Genomic DNA, 19,254 nt, shown 5'->3' on the forward strand with positions numbered 1-19,254 from the left:
TGTGTCTAAAGTGTAAGTGGGGTTGTTCCGGAAAGATTTGCATGCAGCAAATTTGCAAAATTTTAATGAACAGGTGACATCATACCCACGATTTGTCCATCAGTATCAACACATATTTGGGATGGGGTTAATTTATTGCACTATCTGGAATGCATCTGCAGCTCAGTAATAAAAATTGGGTCAGATAATAATATTAGTTTCAGATATAACAAATTGAAAGTGCTTCCTCATAGTCTTGAAAGAAAGTTGATTAAAAATTTGCTGCTTTTCTGTTTCATAAAGAATGGATGTATTGGGCTTGGATGGCTGAATGAAATCATTGACACTCTTTTTCTCTGATTTTTAGTGGCATTCCATCCTTTAAGCTTTGCGAATGGTAAATGCTCTAAATGAGGTAAAAGAAACTGGCAAATTCTGTCCTAGTTCTGTCCAGTGTCACATGTGGGCTAGAAAAATTGCAGAGAAAATATACAATACAATTTGGGAGTAATTCTAAAAGTAATTTCTCACTTCAGTTTTAATTGTTGTTTGTAAATGTTGAGTCAAAAGATATATATGAAAAATGAAAAAGTCAAAATTGGAAATGAAAAATTTCAACCTGCGATTACGAAGGCCAAAACTTGAGTAAAACTTGAAGCAGGCAACCATAAAGAACTTGCAAGTTAATGAGTAAATCAAATAGAATAATGTAGATATAACTAGATAGACAGGAGTATGTGTGTGTATGTGTGATTTGGATTTTTTAATGTAGTTTTAAAACATTTTCATTCATATCACTACAATGTCTGCAGTGTGGCAGTTTATAGAGATGACTAGCACTGAGGCATCATGCTGCAGACATGTGACATCATGTCCCACCCAGTCACATTATTCTGACACCAGGCTGACCAGTTGTAGCACTAACAATTTTTTTTTATCAGTCTCTGGTTTGACTTGGCCAGGGTTTGAACCTGTGACCTTGACAGAAGTAGGTAGATAGATGGACATACATGTACCATTGACAGATAGAGATAATCAGACAGATATAGATAGAAACAGATACAGATCTGGAAATCTATGACATAACTCAACATTGCTAAGATTTATTGATCATAAATGAATCAAATATAATTACAACAACTGTATAAAATCTGTAGTAAAAATAGGCAACAACCAAACAGTGCATAGCTTTCTATGTTGCATCAGAAAACACATAGAGTCAAGACTGACAATGACATGAAATACATTGTATTTTGCTATTCTATTTTTAATCCTGAATAAATTAGTACAATGAAGATTATTTTCTACAATCAAGATCAATTCCTGAATTAATTGGTGGCAATACTAATGTTTAATAAATATTCTAAGTGCTAAAGGTTGTCACAATGGGCAGTCTATGTGAAAACAATTTGAAAATTTGATAATTATTGTCCTTTTTGAGCAATGATGACTTCCATATTGATACAGACAAGTTCTATGTGACTTTGCTATGGCTATTCATTATATAGTCTGTAGTGTATATATTAACTTATAAATCAGTTCCAATGGCAAACTGCAAAGACCAAGAAATGCCATCATATAATTTGCCAGCAGATCCAGGTCCATGCAGTTTGTTAAGAGTAATTGGTAGAACAGACAACACAGATCCTGTTCTGCTAGTGCATCATGCTCCAACAGATAAGGGTCTATGCTGTTTGCAGTTGGACATGAGTTATATGTGAGTCCATACAGTAATTTTTCTGTACTCTCTGACCTTTCTTGTACTGACAAGCCATAACAATCAAAAATGTTGTTTTTGAACTTAAACCTTTCAGTCTGTAAATATTTTTTGTAGGTTATCAATGTGAATTGCTGCCAAATACAAACAAATTGTCCCTGGATGCATTTCTACTTCATAAGAAGCTGAAGATCTTTTGGAAAAAGGCACAAATACAACTGTAATTTTCTCTTCTTCCAAAAACAGATTTAATCTAACATGCAGCTTATTATAAAAAATGTGTAATCTTTTAGCAGGATGTACCACAGAAGAAAAAAAATCATAGCAAATTAAATTTATTCTGTGAAAATGGAACTCAGGTAGAGATACAGAGATCATTATAAATTGTGTGACACTTTGAGTTATCACACACATGGTTATTGGGGTTGGCCATGCTACTGACATATTTTGTTTTGTTTACTATAGGCATGGTTACCGGGGTTGGACATGCTCACTAACAGTTTTTGTTTTGTTTACTATAGGCATAGCTGCTGGGGTTGGCCCCTCTCACTGTCAAACATATTTCGTTTTGTTTACGATAGGCATGGTTACTGGTGTGGCCTCTCACTGTCAAACATAGTTTGTTTTGTTTACAATGGAGAGCTGAAGACATGTATGACACTTAAACAGCCAATGTAATTGCTCAGCAAAATCCAGATGATAAAGAGAATGCAACCAGTGCTAGTAATTTAACAGCTTTTTCCTGTAAGCATTTAGTACTTGCCAGCAGCCAATGTAAATATTATTGAATATAGTCATCTTGACCTTGACACTGTGTCAGGTCATAATAGACATAAAACAATACAAAACAGCATTAATGATATTAAAGCAATGAGTTGTTAAATAAAGCATCAATATATTTTTCTTTTCATTTGAATAATTGGTGCTCATAAAGTTATTATCATTGTCCAGTAGAGGATACAATCTTACTATGTGGAAGTTTAAGGCTTTGGAGCAGCCTTGTAGCGACAGCCTTGTAGCGACAGTCTTGTAGTGACAGCCTTGTAGCAACAGCCTTGTAGTGACAGCACTGTAGTGACAATCAGCATGACCTCTATTACAATCAAAGCTCATCCATTAGTAATTTATTTTTCCTTGACAAGAGTATGAAGCTAAGGCCTCGCATGAAAATGCATGAAGTCAACACTTATAATACCTAAATATTCACAAACAGAATAGGGAGTTATGTTTTGTGAGTATCCTAGCTTTGAGCTACGTATAGTCATATGCCATGTAAGAGACATCAATTCATACTTGTAACTACGCTGGTCAAAAAGGACCTTCTTGTAGGCTAGGATGTACAGAGAATAAAACAATATATGTTATTAAAGCATAAAATGTAGGTCGCAGTGACCTTTGCTTGTAAGGGGTTGTTCCCATCTATCAACTTTCATGATTCTAACATTACCAACATGCAAGAAAATAACTTCAAACACATTTCAACTATGTCACTGATGCATCAAATACAGGTTTCTGAGACCTCTTTTTACAATAAGGGTGTAGAACTTATCAAGGTACGTCCTTTCAGCATTTTTCAAGATTTGAGGTAGGATAATACGCATATGTGGTCATGAGCAAAATACCAAAACTTAAAACAAAGCTTGAAAAAGCTGAGATATAGGTCACTGTAATTTTTGTTGTTGTTGTTTTAAGGGTGTGCTACTTAAAGAGATGCATTTCATCATTAAATTTTACTTTCCAGCATGAACAGAACATGAGAAATGAACTCCAGATACAAAACTGAAACAAAGTGAAGCATACAATATGAGTCATAGTGAACTACTTATACTAGTATTCATCTCAATAGGAATCAAGTTTTAAGATTTGTGGTAGAACAGCATGAAAACAGTATGCAAACAATGTATATGGTTGAGTAAAAAAACCTAACCTTAGCTAGAAAGATGCAAATGTAGGATACAGTGACCTTATTTTATTGTAAATGTGTGGTACTAAATTAACAGAGATACATATAATCATATAGTTTAATGATTCTAACAGGAACAGTACTTCAGAAATAAACTTAAAGCAATGAAATGTAACCAAAATCAGTGAAACGTTTCATATGAGTCACAAATGACTTACTTTAGTGATGAAGGTGTATTACTCATCAGGATAGCCATGATTTCATGTATATCATGATGCATTATAGGTAACAATAAAAAACTATGTGGTAATGACCAAAATGCAAAAACTTATATTTAAAATACAAATTTAACTTACATGAGTGGAGCATGAAATATGGATCATAGTGACCTACTTTGTGATGATGATGTAATACTCATCAAGATGCATCCTTTAGCCAGATTCCATGATTCTGGGTTCAGCAATATGTACACATTGGTGCAAAAACCTTTTATGGTCATCACTTAAATTAAAAAACTTAGCTCTGAATGTACATGTAAGTTAAGACCCTAGGCAGTTGCTAGGAAACCTATTCCAAACTGTTATCCAAGACCTAGGAATAACTAATGGCTTCATATGGGCTTCATATGGTTTCATATGGGCAGATACCAGTGGGTGACATATAACTAGCCCTCCTCAACTTTGTGACAGGGCAAGCTAAGAAGCACATTTCAAGAAAGAAGATCGTTTACATAATTTTGATATGTATAACTAAATTGTCCTCAAACAGGAATTCCAGTCTGTAGAAAACTGGAATTTCTAAACTGGCAGTCCAGGAAGGGGGGACCATTAGTTCCAAAAGTTCTAATATAAAGAGAGATCTTTTTGCCCTTTACAGGAGAGCAGGACAAAAATTAAGACTATTGCAAATGCATGAAACAAAAATAAAAGCTATACAGAATTTACAACCCTGAAACCAGTCACACATTGCCCTCATACCAAACACAACACTGCAGAGTTCTCTTTGCACTCAAAAAAGGGTCAAACTGGTGAATAAATAAGAAAATATTTCACAATGCATCACTTGAAAACAGCCTAGCAAGCAAATAAATCAGACATTATAAATTCATGTGCAAAATTCTCTTTGTTATATTGGTTACATACAACCAATTTCTGATTTGGCCTGATGATCATATGGGCCTCACACTAGAAAACAACCTCAGTATAACACTTTTCCTCTAATAATGTGACAGCCTCGGTATAACACCACCTCTTATAATTTGACAGTCTCTGTATTCCACTGTATCTCTTATAATGTGATGGTCCCATTACATGTATATCATTGACTCTCTTATAATGTGACAGCCTCAGTATACCATTGTTTCTCTTACAATGTGAAAACTTGGGATATCACTGTCTCTCTTATTATCTCTTATCAAGTATACCACTCTCTTACAATGCGACAACCTTGGTATATCACTCTCTTGTTATGTTGCAGTTTTAGAATACCACCATCTCTCTTATAATGTGACAGCCTCAGTATACCACTGCCTCTTATAATGTAACAGCCTCATTATACCACCAACTCTTATAATGTGACAGCCTCAGTATACCAGTCTCTCTTACAATGTGAAAACTTTGGTATATCACTGACTCTTATTATGTGACAACCTCAGTATACCACAGTCTCTCTTACAATGTTACAACCTTGATATAACACTCTCTCTTATTATGTTGCAGCCTTAGCATACCACCATCTCTTTTATAACATGACAGCTTCATTATACCACCATCTCTTATAATGTGACAGTCTCAGTATACCACTGTCTCTCTTACAATGTGACAACCTTTGTATATCACTCTCTCTCTTATTATGTTGCAGCTTTAGAATACCACCAGATCTCTTATAATGTGACAGCCTCAGTATTCCACCATTTCTTATAATGTGACTGCCTCAGTATACCACTGTCTCTCTTACAATGTTACAACCTTGGTATATCACTCTCTCTCTTACTATTTTGCTGCCTTAGCATACCAAGATCTTTCTTATAACATGACAGCCTCAGTATACCACCATCTCTTATAATATGATGGCCTCACTATACCACTGTCTGTCTTACAATGTGAAAACTTTGGTATATCACTCTCTCTCTTATGTTGCAGCCTTAGAATACCACTATCTTTCTTACAACATGATAGTCTCAGTATACCACCATCTCTCATAATGTGACAGCCTCAGAATGCCACTATCTCTAATAATGTGGCAGCCTCAGTATACCACCACTTTTCTTATAATGTGACAGCCGCAGAATACCACATCCTCTCTTATAATGCGACAACCTCAGTATACCACTGTCTCTCTTTTTATGTGACAGCCACAGTATACCACTGCCTCTCTTATAATGTGACAGCCTCAGTATACCACCATTGCTCTTACAATGTATGAATATGGCTCCCATTTTATTTCATAAATTTTATTTGCCATTGCTTAACAGTTTTATTTCTTTCCTGATTTTAGATTTCATCTGTTGAAAATTACATGTTAACATGTCTTTTCACTATTATCATTCAGTACACTGTTTTTTGTGTCTGCTGCAATGTTACGAAACAAACTCATTGGAATATAAATACCTTAATGTAAAATGGCCTCACTTTAATAACACAGGCACCATTTGCAGCCATCATAAACAGGGGTCTAAAGATGGAGTAATGAAAATCATAAATGTCTCCAAGGTTGCATGCTTAAAGTCAGCAAGTGCTATTTTAATTGTTTGTACTGTAAAACACACATACAAATTCTGTATTAATCTGCAAGTAAAAAACAATATGGTTATACAATCTTTTCTACAGTGTAAATGAGATCATAATAAAGGTGCTACAAATTATCCACAATACCTAATAAAGAAAGGTAAAGCATAAATATTGACTTCCTATCTACAATACACTCCGATTATTTTTTAATATAAACTTTTGAACATCTGCCTCAACTTAAAGGCATTGCTAAAATTCAATATGTAGCAATATTGATCAAAAGGGAATTGCTAAAATTCAATATGTACCAATATTGATCAAAAGGGAATTGCTAAAATTCAATATGAAGCAATATTGACCAAAAGGGAATTGCTAAAATTCAATATGCACCAATATTGACCAAAAGGGAATTGCTAAAATTCAATATGTACCAATATTGACCAAAAGGGAATTGCTAAAATTCAATATGTACCAATATTGACCAAAAGGGAATTGCTAAAATTCAATATGTACCAATACTGATCATAAGAGCATTTCTAAACTTCAATACGTAGCAATACTGACCACAAAGGCATTGCTTAAGTTCAATATGTACCAATATGACCAACAGGGAATTGTTAAATTCAATCTGTAGCAATAATGACCATAAGGAATTTGCTAAAATTCAATATGTAGCAATACTGACCATAAAGGCATTGCTAATGTTCAATATGTACCCATATTGACCATAATTTACAAACTATGGCTGGGTATCACTGTTTTACATGGCAAACATCTGCCTTTATTTAAAGATCATAGTTTTCAATTGGCAGTTCAAGTGACCTAGAAAGCATTCAATTGTTGGAATTGTAAGTCTAATTTGCATAACATTGTGGCTAGAACTGTTGAATATGAGATTCACTTATTTATCAAATAACAGTTCTTCAATGTCATCAATGGATGGCTGCGATATGAATTGACTTGTGATCGTTTTGTTGCAAGGTGTAATTATACACTAGCATATTTTAGTCTACTATAGTTAAATGGTAATAATAAATTAGACTAAAGTCTACTTTACTACCATGGTAATTATACATTAGATCACTCTAGTACCATATAATTATATATTAGTCTACTTTAGTACCAAGGTAAAATTACATTAGCTATCTTTAGTACCATGATAATATTATCTTTAGCTCACTTTAGTACCATGGTAATCATCCATTAGCATGCTTAGTGCCAAGGTAATTATATATTTCATTTTAGTACCATAGTAATTATATATAAGCATAATTTAATACCATATTAATTATACATTAGCAAATTTTAGTGGCATGGTAACACTACATTAACACACTTTAGTACCATGATGGAAATTATACATTTGGTTACTTTAGTATCATGGTAATTATACATTAGTTCACTTTATTACAATGACAATTATACATTAACATACTCTAAGCACCATGGTAAATATATACTTGAACAAATTTTAGTACCATAGTAACAATACATTAGCATACTGTAGTACCATGATGGTAATTATTCATTAGCATAACTTTAGCACCATGATGGCAATTATTCATTAGCATAACTTCAGTACCATGATGGCAATTATTCATTAGCATAACTTTAGTACCATGATGGTAATGATTCATTAGCATAACATTAGTACTATGATGGTAATTATTCATTAGCATAACTTTAGTACCATGATGGCAATTATTCATTAGCATAACTTTAGTACCATGATGGCAATTATTCATTAGCATAACTTTAGTACCATGATGGCAATTATTCATTAGCATAACTTTAGTACCATGATGGCAATTATTCATTAACATAACTTTAGTACCATGATGGCAATTATTCATTAGCATAACTTTAGTACCATGATAGCAATTATTCATTAGCATAACTTTAGTACCATGATGGCAATTATTCATTAACATAACTTTAGTACCATGATGGTAATTATTCATTAGCATAATTTTAGTACCATTTTGAGAAAAAGTAAATATACAGTAAATGTTTCCTAAGTTTATATATTTATGGTTTGATTTTTATTTATGGAGCACAGTTTTTAAAATAGATAATAAATTATCACTAACAGTTTAAAAATAACAGTTTTCGAAGGACTGTTCCAGTTAAACGTACATGATACCCAGAGAATGCAGTATTTTTTAAATATATGTCAGAGAAATCTGATTACCAGTATTCAAAGAATTCATAAGAAAATGATAAAAATTCTAAATCACACCATAGGTGCCTATACCATACTGACAGTGCATTCCCTGTGCCTAATGTGTTTATATGAAGGTAATATAAGTACAAGAATTATAAAATATTAAATAATTTTAAAAGTTTTATCACAGATTCTTTACAAAATGTATTATTCAAGGTGAGCAAATAGCCACTATTAAAAGCCATGCAACATTTGTTTTGAAAGCTCCATGGAGATTTTGCAGTTCTGAAAGAATGAATTTATTTGGCTGATAAAGTGATCCAAACAGTACATGCTTGCTCACTAGAGGCTGATAGGTTTTGTAATATTTCCTGTGAATGTACATTATAACTCATAAAATACAATAATGCCCTCCCATGGGAATAAGTCTTTTACCAAATTAATACTGATAATGGATCGGAGAAACTATTAAATTTCAAATGTCATTTTCATGCTTCAGTGGATTTGACACAATATATATATATATATATATATATATATATATATATATATATATATATATATATATATATATCCATGCATACACGCATACAAATACATGCACCAAATAATGAATTGGAAGAAACAACATTGTACATTAGTGCATCTTCTAACATCATTCACAGAACATTGCCTAGACTGCTTCTACAATCTTCAATATAATGGATACTTGTCCATTTCAGATATTATGATTCATATCATATACTGATCATTCAACAGCATACCAGTCTTGTGGCAAGATTTAGCCACAGAACAGATAGACTAAAACATATAGTTAGAACACTATTAAAATGTGTTTTTCTATGACCTTACTCCATCTTCTGAACTCATATTGAAATATCTGCACATGGTCACTTTTAGAATTTTGAAATTCTTTGGCTTAAAATCAAAGAAGTCTGTCATTGAACCCTTGAGTGTCTCACATGTATCCAACTGAATTTTAGTACTGAGCCACTTCCACTGCTACTGGAAAAATGATAAATTTGTCTCACTTTGCTTATAAACTTTATCTCCCCATGCTTATGAAAGCAAACCAAAAAGTGCCAATCTAATGTGAGCACTTCAAGTATGGTAGATTTCACTAGAATGTTCCTTTAAAAAAAAAAAAAAATTACCAAGAACAACTCAGTTTTGGCTGGTGAAAAATTGAGCACTGCCTCCAGTTAAGAATTCTGAATTATTGTACTATCGATCTAGCACAATTAAAAATAATACAAGTTATTTTCCTAAACATTAACAAAACAGTAGTCACTAGAACATTAAACAATAATATCTGTCTCATCTTAAGTCATATGATTTCTTAACTCAGACTCATTATTCAAAATATTTTGCATTTCGTTATCTATCAAAAGACAGACAGCTTATGTATGTGGCCTGTGATGGTGAATAAGGAATGAAAAGAAGCATTATGTGGCAACTATTAGTAACACATGAACCAAACCAGTCTGCATGCCTTTACAGACAAATTTATAACTACTGAATGACCCCAAAATGGGATGTAACATGAATCTCTCCCTTGTATAAAGATAGCTTTAACTGATAGGAAATTGATGATGATATCACTCTATACCTGTCACAGTGTGATAAAAGATGACTCCCATTTCTGCTGTGATGATGTAGCTGCTCTCCCCACCACCCAACAATAGCTTCAACCCTTTTCATAATGATGAAAACTGCCTCACTTTTGAATCTGATGTATCAACACCCTTGAGCTACCTTGACAGTGTGACTGGAGTACAGTGAGTACAAGTAAATAAGAAATGTTTACACATCGATTCACAAGATATGCCTCTACCTAAGCAATGCCTATTTGCGAAGCAGAGGATTAAGTTCCTGTTGATACGCTCCACTGACCACAAAAAGCAGTCAGAAACATGATTTGGTTAGGAAACACCAGTCCACTGACCATGAAAAGACAGTGACCATTTTATACATGACTTTGAGATAGGAAATTTGCTGGGGAAATTAGAATGATCATTGAAATCAGATGATCACTCTGTCTAGGTGACCATTCAGACAGGTTTGACTGTAAATTTATTATTTTGTGAGAAATGGAACTCAGGATGTGAGATTGAATAATTCCATTCCATAATTTTGTTCTCACACATTGAGATAGTACATGCATTCCTATCTTTGCAAACTGAAGATATCTTAAATAAATAATTTATAAGATGTTGAAACCTAATGTTTACAAGTTTAATACAGACACTAAAGAATAATTGTGACTTAATGCCCAGGTTTTATTTCTAAAGTCACACAAATAATTTTATTGGACGATCTTTAACAAATATGGCCAAAAGAAACTTAAAAAGCTGTGTATAAAACTTATGCAATAGACTAATGTATGAATAAGGCATAACTATATAGATACATCATTCCATTGTGTGAAAACCATGGAATCACGACCAGTTGGAACGGACATTTCTCGTACATAATGTGCACTTTCCCAGCCTCTTTTGACTTGGTTTCTCAAAGCTGTGTAGGGCATGTGGATCTTGGGTATGGAAGGTGAAGACGTAAAATAATCTCTTTCCAACTCATACTCTGAGTGAATTGGTTGTGTCGTGTAGGTTAATGTCACAGACCTGGGTCTTTTCATGGTGGCGGCTGGCATTGTACCACTAATCGAGTGACGGAGAGGGAAGTTTCTGCTCTTCTGCCAAATATCTGTGTCTGGAAGGGAGAGAGAATTTATATTTTAAACATAAATTTTCAATCTCAGATTATAGAAGAATAATTTTATATCATAATACAGAGACAAATGTGTCAAATCAGCTACTCTCTGGGAATGATATAAAATATTGGTTTAAAAAGGTCACCATTTTACTGAGGTTCTTCTGGTTTGATCTCCTATTGATAAGTTCTTGCACCATCTGTATGATATATAGGTTTTAATAAAATGACTTTACCGCTGCTACTTGTTTTTTTTAAATAAAAATTCACAAGTTTTACAAGCTATTGCATAAAACATTATACATTCACTTTTCTTTAGATCTCTATGTGTTTGTTTAAATGGAAAACCGCTTTTGCATTTTACTTATTACAGTTACTATGTACCATTTATACCTGCTTATACGTTGAGTCAAACTTTGAACAACATAGATCCTGGTCACATAATTCACCTCCAGATCAGGGTCGATGCTGATTGTCCTATAGATTTTTCCTAACTAGTCACACAGACCCAGATCTGTCGGCATGTTATGTGATGGCAGATCTGGCTCTGTGCAGTTTGCAGCTGGACTCATCTTATAAGCAAGTATCTGTGGTACGAGGCATGTTTTATATTTTCTCCATAACGAAATGGAAATTTCTATTAAATATATTGCTTGAAAGTACCATATTATCACTGTCACTAATAGCTATCCATAACATCACAAAGTTAGTGAACACAAATTGACTTCATCACACAATAAATCATTTGGAGATCCTCTGATACTTTCATATCATTCATACATTTCTCTAATGCAATATAGTGGTATAGGGCATATGACAGATACCCAAAATTAAAAATCTTTAACTAAATTATTTCCATAATCATGACTTTTTGCAAACTTCATGGACATTTTCTGTATTTATGAAGTTAATATCTGTCAAATAATAGAGAATTAACATTTTTATGGACTTCAACTTGAAGAGACTGATAGATTCTATGCTGCAGATTCATTTCAGAGTTTGTAATTAACTCACTGACAATCACATGCCACATGTACTATGGTGCCTCATGAATAGTACATGATGAGTCAAGGTTTATTTATAGTCCTCTATAGACTTATCAGGACCATGACTTCTGACCTTATCCCAGAATCCATAGGCTGCATTATTACCCACAATGCAAGCCATCCACAAAATTGGTAAAGGAACTTACCATAGAATAAATGTTATTCCACAAAACCTATCTGTCTTAGTGCTACAATGACCCCAACCTTTGCCCCCAATATCAATATACTTCTTCCATACCATGATCTAAAACTAAAGTCATTATGCAAAAACAATCTGCCACAGTGACCTTGACTTCTGATTTGTTTGACCACAAAAATAAGAGACTTCTTCCTTACTGCAAGTGCATGCCATCCATAATGTTTACTCCAGGTGTCTGATGTAAAACTCTGCTACTTTGCCAAAACCAGTTTTCTTTTTTGAGCTAGTGACCTTGAATTTTGACCTCTTGACCTCAATAATATTTGGCTGAAGAACAAGACTTATTAAATATACAATCTGTGGTCTTTTTTTTCTTCATCTTTAATAAAAGTGTTATCATCATCATGAATATATTGCTTTTTACATTTATTGAACACCATTTACATATTTAATAAAGCAACAGAATTAATGCTAAAAATCAGATAAGGATGATGGTACTGCTGTTCATTATGATGACAACCAGAACAGCAATTAAAATAATCACAAGATAAATGATAATAATTATAATTTAATAATAATAATAATAATAATAATAATAATAATAATAATAATAATAATAATAATAATAATAATATTTTAAAAAGTTATTACTATTATATTAAAATATTTATCTTTATTAAAACAAAAGATATCAACATTTTTTTGGTAGAAATAAGTAAATACTTTTTATGAGTAAAGTGGAAACACTTTATTGTCATGAGAGGCAATGGCATGAGTGCCTTTGCCAGTGTCATCAATATTATACCCTGACAGACATAATAACCCAACAGTGTAATTAATGTAGATTGGCAGGCAATAATAACCATACAGTGTCACTAATCAACATTGGCAGGAATAATAACCCTCCAGAGTCATTAATCCACATTGGCAGCCATAATAACCTTACATACTCATTAATCTACATTGGTGGGTATAATAACCCTACATGTCACTAATCAAGCATGATAACCTTCCACTGTCATTAATCTATATCGGTGGGTATAATAACACTGCAGTGTCATTAATATATGCTGGCAGATATAATAACACTACAGTGTCATTAATATACGCTGGCAGGTATAATAACCCTACAGTGTATTAATCTACTTGGTAAGTATAACTCTACAGTGTCATTAATCTACATTGGCAAGTATAATAATATTGTAGTGTCATTAATATACACTGGCAGGTATAATAACTCGACAGTGTCATTAATATACACTGGCTGGGTATAATAACTCGACAGTGTCATTAATATACACTGGCTGGGTATAATAACTTGACAGTGTTATTAATATTCACTAGCTGGTTTAATAACCCTACAGTGTCATTAATATACTCTGGCAGGTATAATAACCCTATAGTGTCATTAATCTACATTAGCAAGTATAATAACTCTACAGTGTCATTAATCTACATTGGCAGATATAATAACTCGGTAGTATCATTAATATACACTGGCAGGTATAATAACTCTACAGTGTCATTAATATACACTGGCAGGTATAATAACCCTGCATTGTCATTAATCTACTTGGCAGTTATAATAACTCTATGGTGTCATTAATCTACATTGGCAGATATAATAACTTGGCAGTGTCATTAATATACACTGGCAGGTATAATAACTCAACAGTGTCATTAATATACACTGGCTGGGTATAATAACTCGACAGTGTCATTAATATGCACTGGCAGGTTTAATAACCCTACAGTGTCATTAATATACTCTGGCAGGTATAATAACCCTACAGTGTCATTAATCTACTTGGCGGGTATAATAACTCTACAGTGTCATTAATCTACACTGGCAGATATAATAACTCTGCAGTGTCATTAATACACACTCGCAGGTATAATAACTCAACAGTGTCAATAATATGCACTGGCAGGTATAATAACCCTACAGTGTCATTAATACACACAGCCAGGTATATGAACCATACTGTATCACTAATTGGTAGTTTTAATAAGCAAGCAGTGTCACTAATCTACACTGGCAGACATAATAAGCTTATGTCAGAAAAACAATACAACAGATAAAGCATGCTGACTTAAACAATTACATCACAGTCTGTATTTAAACATGGTTCTTAATTAGTACCAACAATTTATACTAAATCTAACTTTTGAAATAAGCTATACATTTAGGGTCTTATCAATAACTAGATAAAGACCTTTAATCATCTGACCATATCAGAATTTTACAGACAAGACAATTTTGAGTTGAGTATATTTTTTAATTTGAGATGGAGGTTTTATGAAAGTGAGAGCAGGTGTGGACAGTAGACTGGACAGGTTTAAATGTGTCACATGACATGACTGCCTTTATTGAACAATGTACTGCAGCAAACACCCAGAGGGGTGATTATCTCTTGCAATCTCATCTTCAGACACATAACAGTTTGAACAATGCTAATTAGTCTCTAGGATGTCACATGGGACCAGATATCAAAACTGACTGAAAGAGTATATAGTGTGCCAGATATCACATGGGACCAGATATCCATATTGACTAACAGAGTAGACAGTGTGCCAGTATGTTCAGGTACTGTCTATACTCACTTGAAAGTCCCGTCCACCTGGAAACAACATATACCATGATGGGCCAATGCATAATGTACAGGCAGATCACAGTATATGATATTTATCCTACTGAATATTCCTAACCATATGCACAGACTCATATCTGCTAGTGCATTAAGTAACATCAGATCTGGGTCTGTACAGTTTGAAGATGGTCTTAAAAGTGCACACACACACACACACACACACACACACACACACACACATATATATTTTCTAGTTTCTAAGAAGCACATTAATTCAGGATCAGAAATAGCAATTATAACAGCTGAATTGGTTTACCAGTTTATTCAAGTACTGCTCTGGACAAGTTTCACTGAATAAACCAACATTAAATGATTCGAAGATTAGAAAACAACATTTGGAGGGAAAAAAATGTTGATCTCTGTTTAAGTCTAAAGCCAAGTCCTTTTCCAAGGACAATGAAGAACTTGGAATGAGCAATATACATAAACCAAAAAATATACATGGTACGCTCTGGCATAAAATTAAAAAAAACTCTCCAGAATAAGAAAATAGGGTTTAAACTAATGAAAAAGAATAAATAACAAAAATAACAACATGTTTAGAAAGGGATATGTTATCTATGAAAAAGGATGAGTTATGATGAAATATATTGACACAAAAGCAGCCTACAGCTTGGCACGACCTAGTTAAGTTTGATATTGCAAGGAAATTGTGTTTCATAGGGTGCCGTCTATTTTTTACATTATTTTTTCACTTCTATTTTTCCATCCTGGATATAACTGTCAATGTGAGAAACAAACATTTCAAAGTATTTACATTACAAAGGAAGGTGGTGGAAATTATTATTATTATTAATAATAATAATAACAATAATACAGTAATAACAATAAATTGATACCACTGGATGAGAGTGAGGTTGAGCCAAATGACAGGAAAGACACTGATGCATGGTAGGTTAAATAGACCACCTTGAACTCGCATATTTCATTTAATCCAAATTCACCTTGTGAATGCACGTGCAGTATCTGCTATTTCTCTTTTTGAACATATTCATTATTAGTCAATCTGTGACCGGACTTAATTTTCCAGGCGCATTTTTCCAACTTTTGTGTCATATAAGAGTAGTGTATTTCCATTTGTTTCTTTCCAATTTTTGTGTCACTATATAAGATTAGTGTATTGCCATTTGTTTTTTTCCAACTTTTGTCATAATATAAGATTAGTGTATTGCCATTTGTTTCTGTCTAACTTCTTGTTAATATGACAACTATTAAAACGAAGGTAGGTAAATATCAGGTATACCAAAACTCTAAAGGTCCTTGGCTATTTTTTCTCAAAAAATTAACACTGTGGCTGTATGTTTGTGAAATCAAATAAAAAAAGGAGGTATAATAAGGTGTAACAAAATAACACACTAATCTGCTTAATTATTAAATGTACCGGAAAAAGTGTAATTTTCAATTTTAGTTTCTGCTGCTTTTCAAGTTTTTGAATTATCTTTCCATGACTGACTGGTTTCTTATCAAACTAAATATTTATAAAAACTACTTTTGTTTCAAAAAACATTTTGTTCACTATTCTTTCACCATCAACAGGATTTTAATCCAATCTAATGTATGTAAAAATATTATTATTAACTGACGACAAACATACCATGTTGAAAATATGTGACATCTCGTTGATGGGGTTTCTGATCAAGTCCAATGGTGCCATTTTATTTGATCACATCTCTAAATAAGCCTTGGAGGATGAAAGTAAAATTTACTTGATGTTAAAACTAGCTTTTTTTCAATTCAGGTTTAAAAGGTCTGGTGTATTGGCACATCACACCACAATGGAGTACATGAACAAACATGGTGTGGCTGTTGTAATGCACCAAGTACAGACCCTGGGGCAATTATGAAATTAAAAGGTTTTTGATTTGTTCAGGAGATAAGCTTTTACATATCTGTTCTCTTGTGCCTTGTGGCTATAGAGTGTATAAACAACTGAGAAAAGAGTATATAAACAAATGAGAAAACAGTGTATAAACAAAATGAGAAAACAGTCTATAAACAACTGAGAAAACAAAGAAATGCATGCTACCATGTGCTGTCTATATAAATGTTTTTTTTTCAAAAAGAAATATAAAACTCTTAACTCAGACACGTGTTCTCACTCTCTTTAAGCAACCAAAATATCAAATTAAGAGCCAATTTGAATCCTGTTGGTAATATCTCAAATTATAAAATTATTGAAATAAAGAAAAGGAAAGGGAGGGGGAATGGGAGGGGAGCTTAGGTTTGCTACCCATTAGGAGTGTGTCACTGCTAGTGTGTGGGCTGGAGCCCACATTTACTTAAGTTTTATTAGGGTTAAGAAAAAGAAACCAATAGATGGGACAGGGAATCTATGTGGGGGAAAGTACAAGGCAATGACGTCATGGGGCTATGTCATATGGTGCTACGTGAAGTGAACAGGCCCATGAAATAGTCTGGGAAAAATACCCCATGTAGAACACTAGCAGACCATATAGAAAAACAGGGGAATAGGCTAGTAGGCAACTAATAATCTTCTATACCTTTCCTATCTAACTATACAGCTCCCTTACTGTATAAATCTTTTCCTTCCTATGACAATTTCTCTAAACCCTTTTGGATCTCTTGGTTAATAGGTTAAATAATAAAGAGGCAGACAAACATGAGTCGAGAGAAATACAATAAAATAAAGAAAGTGTGGACCCCTACTCGAGCACAAACGGCCTCATTCTAGAATTTAACTAATATGCGGAACGACACGTACCAACACGTATATAAAACAATAGTTTTTTTTAAAATGACTCACCTGTAGTACACCATTCACTTGCCAAAATTCATAATTAATTGATTACAATTTTAAATATCTAAATTTTATCAAAATTATCAAATGGATCTGTGATATCCAAATAAATATATATATTAAGACAACTGGGGTGAATTGAAAAAGTCATGCTGTCCCTACATAAAAACTATATAGCACACAAACAATATAGCATATATACACACAGCACACATGGGACGTAGGAGACCTCTAACCAAGGTCAACTAAGAACTCAGAGGAGGATTTCAAGTAAGGTGATAGAAACCGAACTCGGATGAACAACCCAATAGATAACACTAGGACATAACAAATACCCCATCAAAAATTTATTTTAAAAAAATATAATTTTTTTTTATCAAAGTTCTTTTTATAAAAATAAACAAACAACATACCTGGGGGAAACAACAACGCATCTGTTTGGTGCCCCCCCCCCCAAATTAATGCAAATTAAATTTAGCTGAGTACTAAACTTGCAATCAAAATAAACAAATATCTAAACTATTAAGATGTTTTATATACGACAGTGTTATATCACTACCAATTATAAAAACTCCGTACCATCAAAACTCTGCTTGACTCTCTCATGATATTTGGTAGAAATATGACTATTTCTTTCTTGTGCTGAAAAAAACCATTAAAATATTCATTAGATGCCTTTAAACTTTCAGAGCAAAATGGGTCAATAAGTATAAACATTAATATTGACTGAATATTGAAAAATATGTATAAACAGTATTTTTGACTGAATATTGAAAAATATGTATAAACATTATTATTGACTGAATATTGAAAAATATGTATAAATAGTATTATTGCCTGAATATTGAAAAATATGTATAAATAATATTGCCTAAATATTGAAAAATATGTATAAATAGTATTATTGACTGAATATTGAAAAATATGTATAAATAATATTGCCTAAATATTGAAAAATATGTATAAATAGTATTATTGACTGAATATTGAAAAATATGTATAAATAATATTGCCTAAATATTGAAAAATATGTATAAATAGTATTATTGACTGAATATTGAAAAATATGTATAAATAATATTGCCTAAATAGTGAAAAATATGTATAAATAGTATTATTGCCTGAATATTGAAAAATATGTATAAATAGTATTATTGCCTGACTATTGAAAAATATGTATAAATAATATTGCCTAAATATTGAAAAATATGTATAAATAGTATTATTGACTGAATATTGAAAAATATGTATAAATAATATTGCCTAAATATTGAAAAATATGTATAAACAGTATTATTGACTGAATATTGAAAAATATGTATAAATAGTATTATTGACTGAATATTGAAAAATACTGGTCCTGAAGACAAGTGGCAAAGGATGCCTCAGCTTCTGAGGGCACTCTGTTGAATGTAAACAAGGGCCCAATATTTTTCAATATTCAGTCAATAACCTT

The 19,254-nt window shown here is 32.7% G+C and overlaps 1 protein-coding gene across 1 annotated transcript in view; it reads right to left on the reverse strand.

Moving 5' to 3' along the window:
* Nucleotides 1-9,116: 9,116 nt before the first annotated feature.
* Nucleotides 9,117-19,254, reverse strand: part of LOC149799463 (uncharacterized) — a 77,246-nt gene continuing 67,108 nt past the window's right edge. Inside the window, exons 5-6 of the mRNA XM_089958824.1 lie at nt 18,378-18,440; nt 9,117-11,204 (exon numbers count right to left, since the gene is read on the reverse strand). Coding sequence (XP_089814950.1) covers nt 10,891-11,204; nt 18,378-18,440 — 377 coding nt within the window. The 3' untranslated portion in view covers nt 9,117-10,890. The remainder of the gene's footprint in view (nt 11,205-18,377; nt 18,441-19,254) is intronic.

Source organism: Sinohyriopsis cumingii, chromosome 5, assembly GCF_028554795.1.
Source record: "Sinohyriopsis cumingii isolate HCF-2022 chromosome 5, ASM2855479v2, whole genome shotgun sequence".
Lineage (NCBI taxonomy): Eukaryota > Metazoa > Mollusca > Bivalvia > Unionida > Unionidae > Sinohyriopsis > Sinohyriopsis cumingii.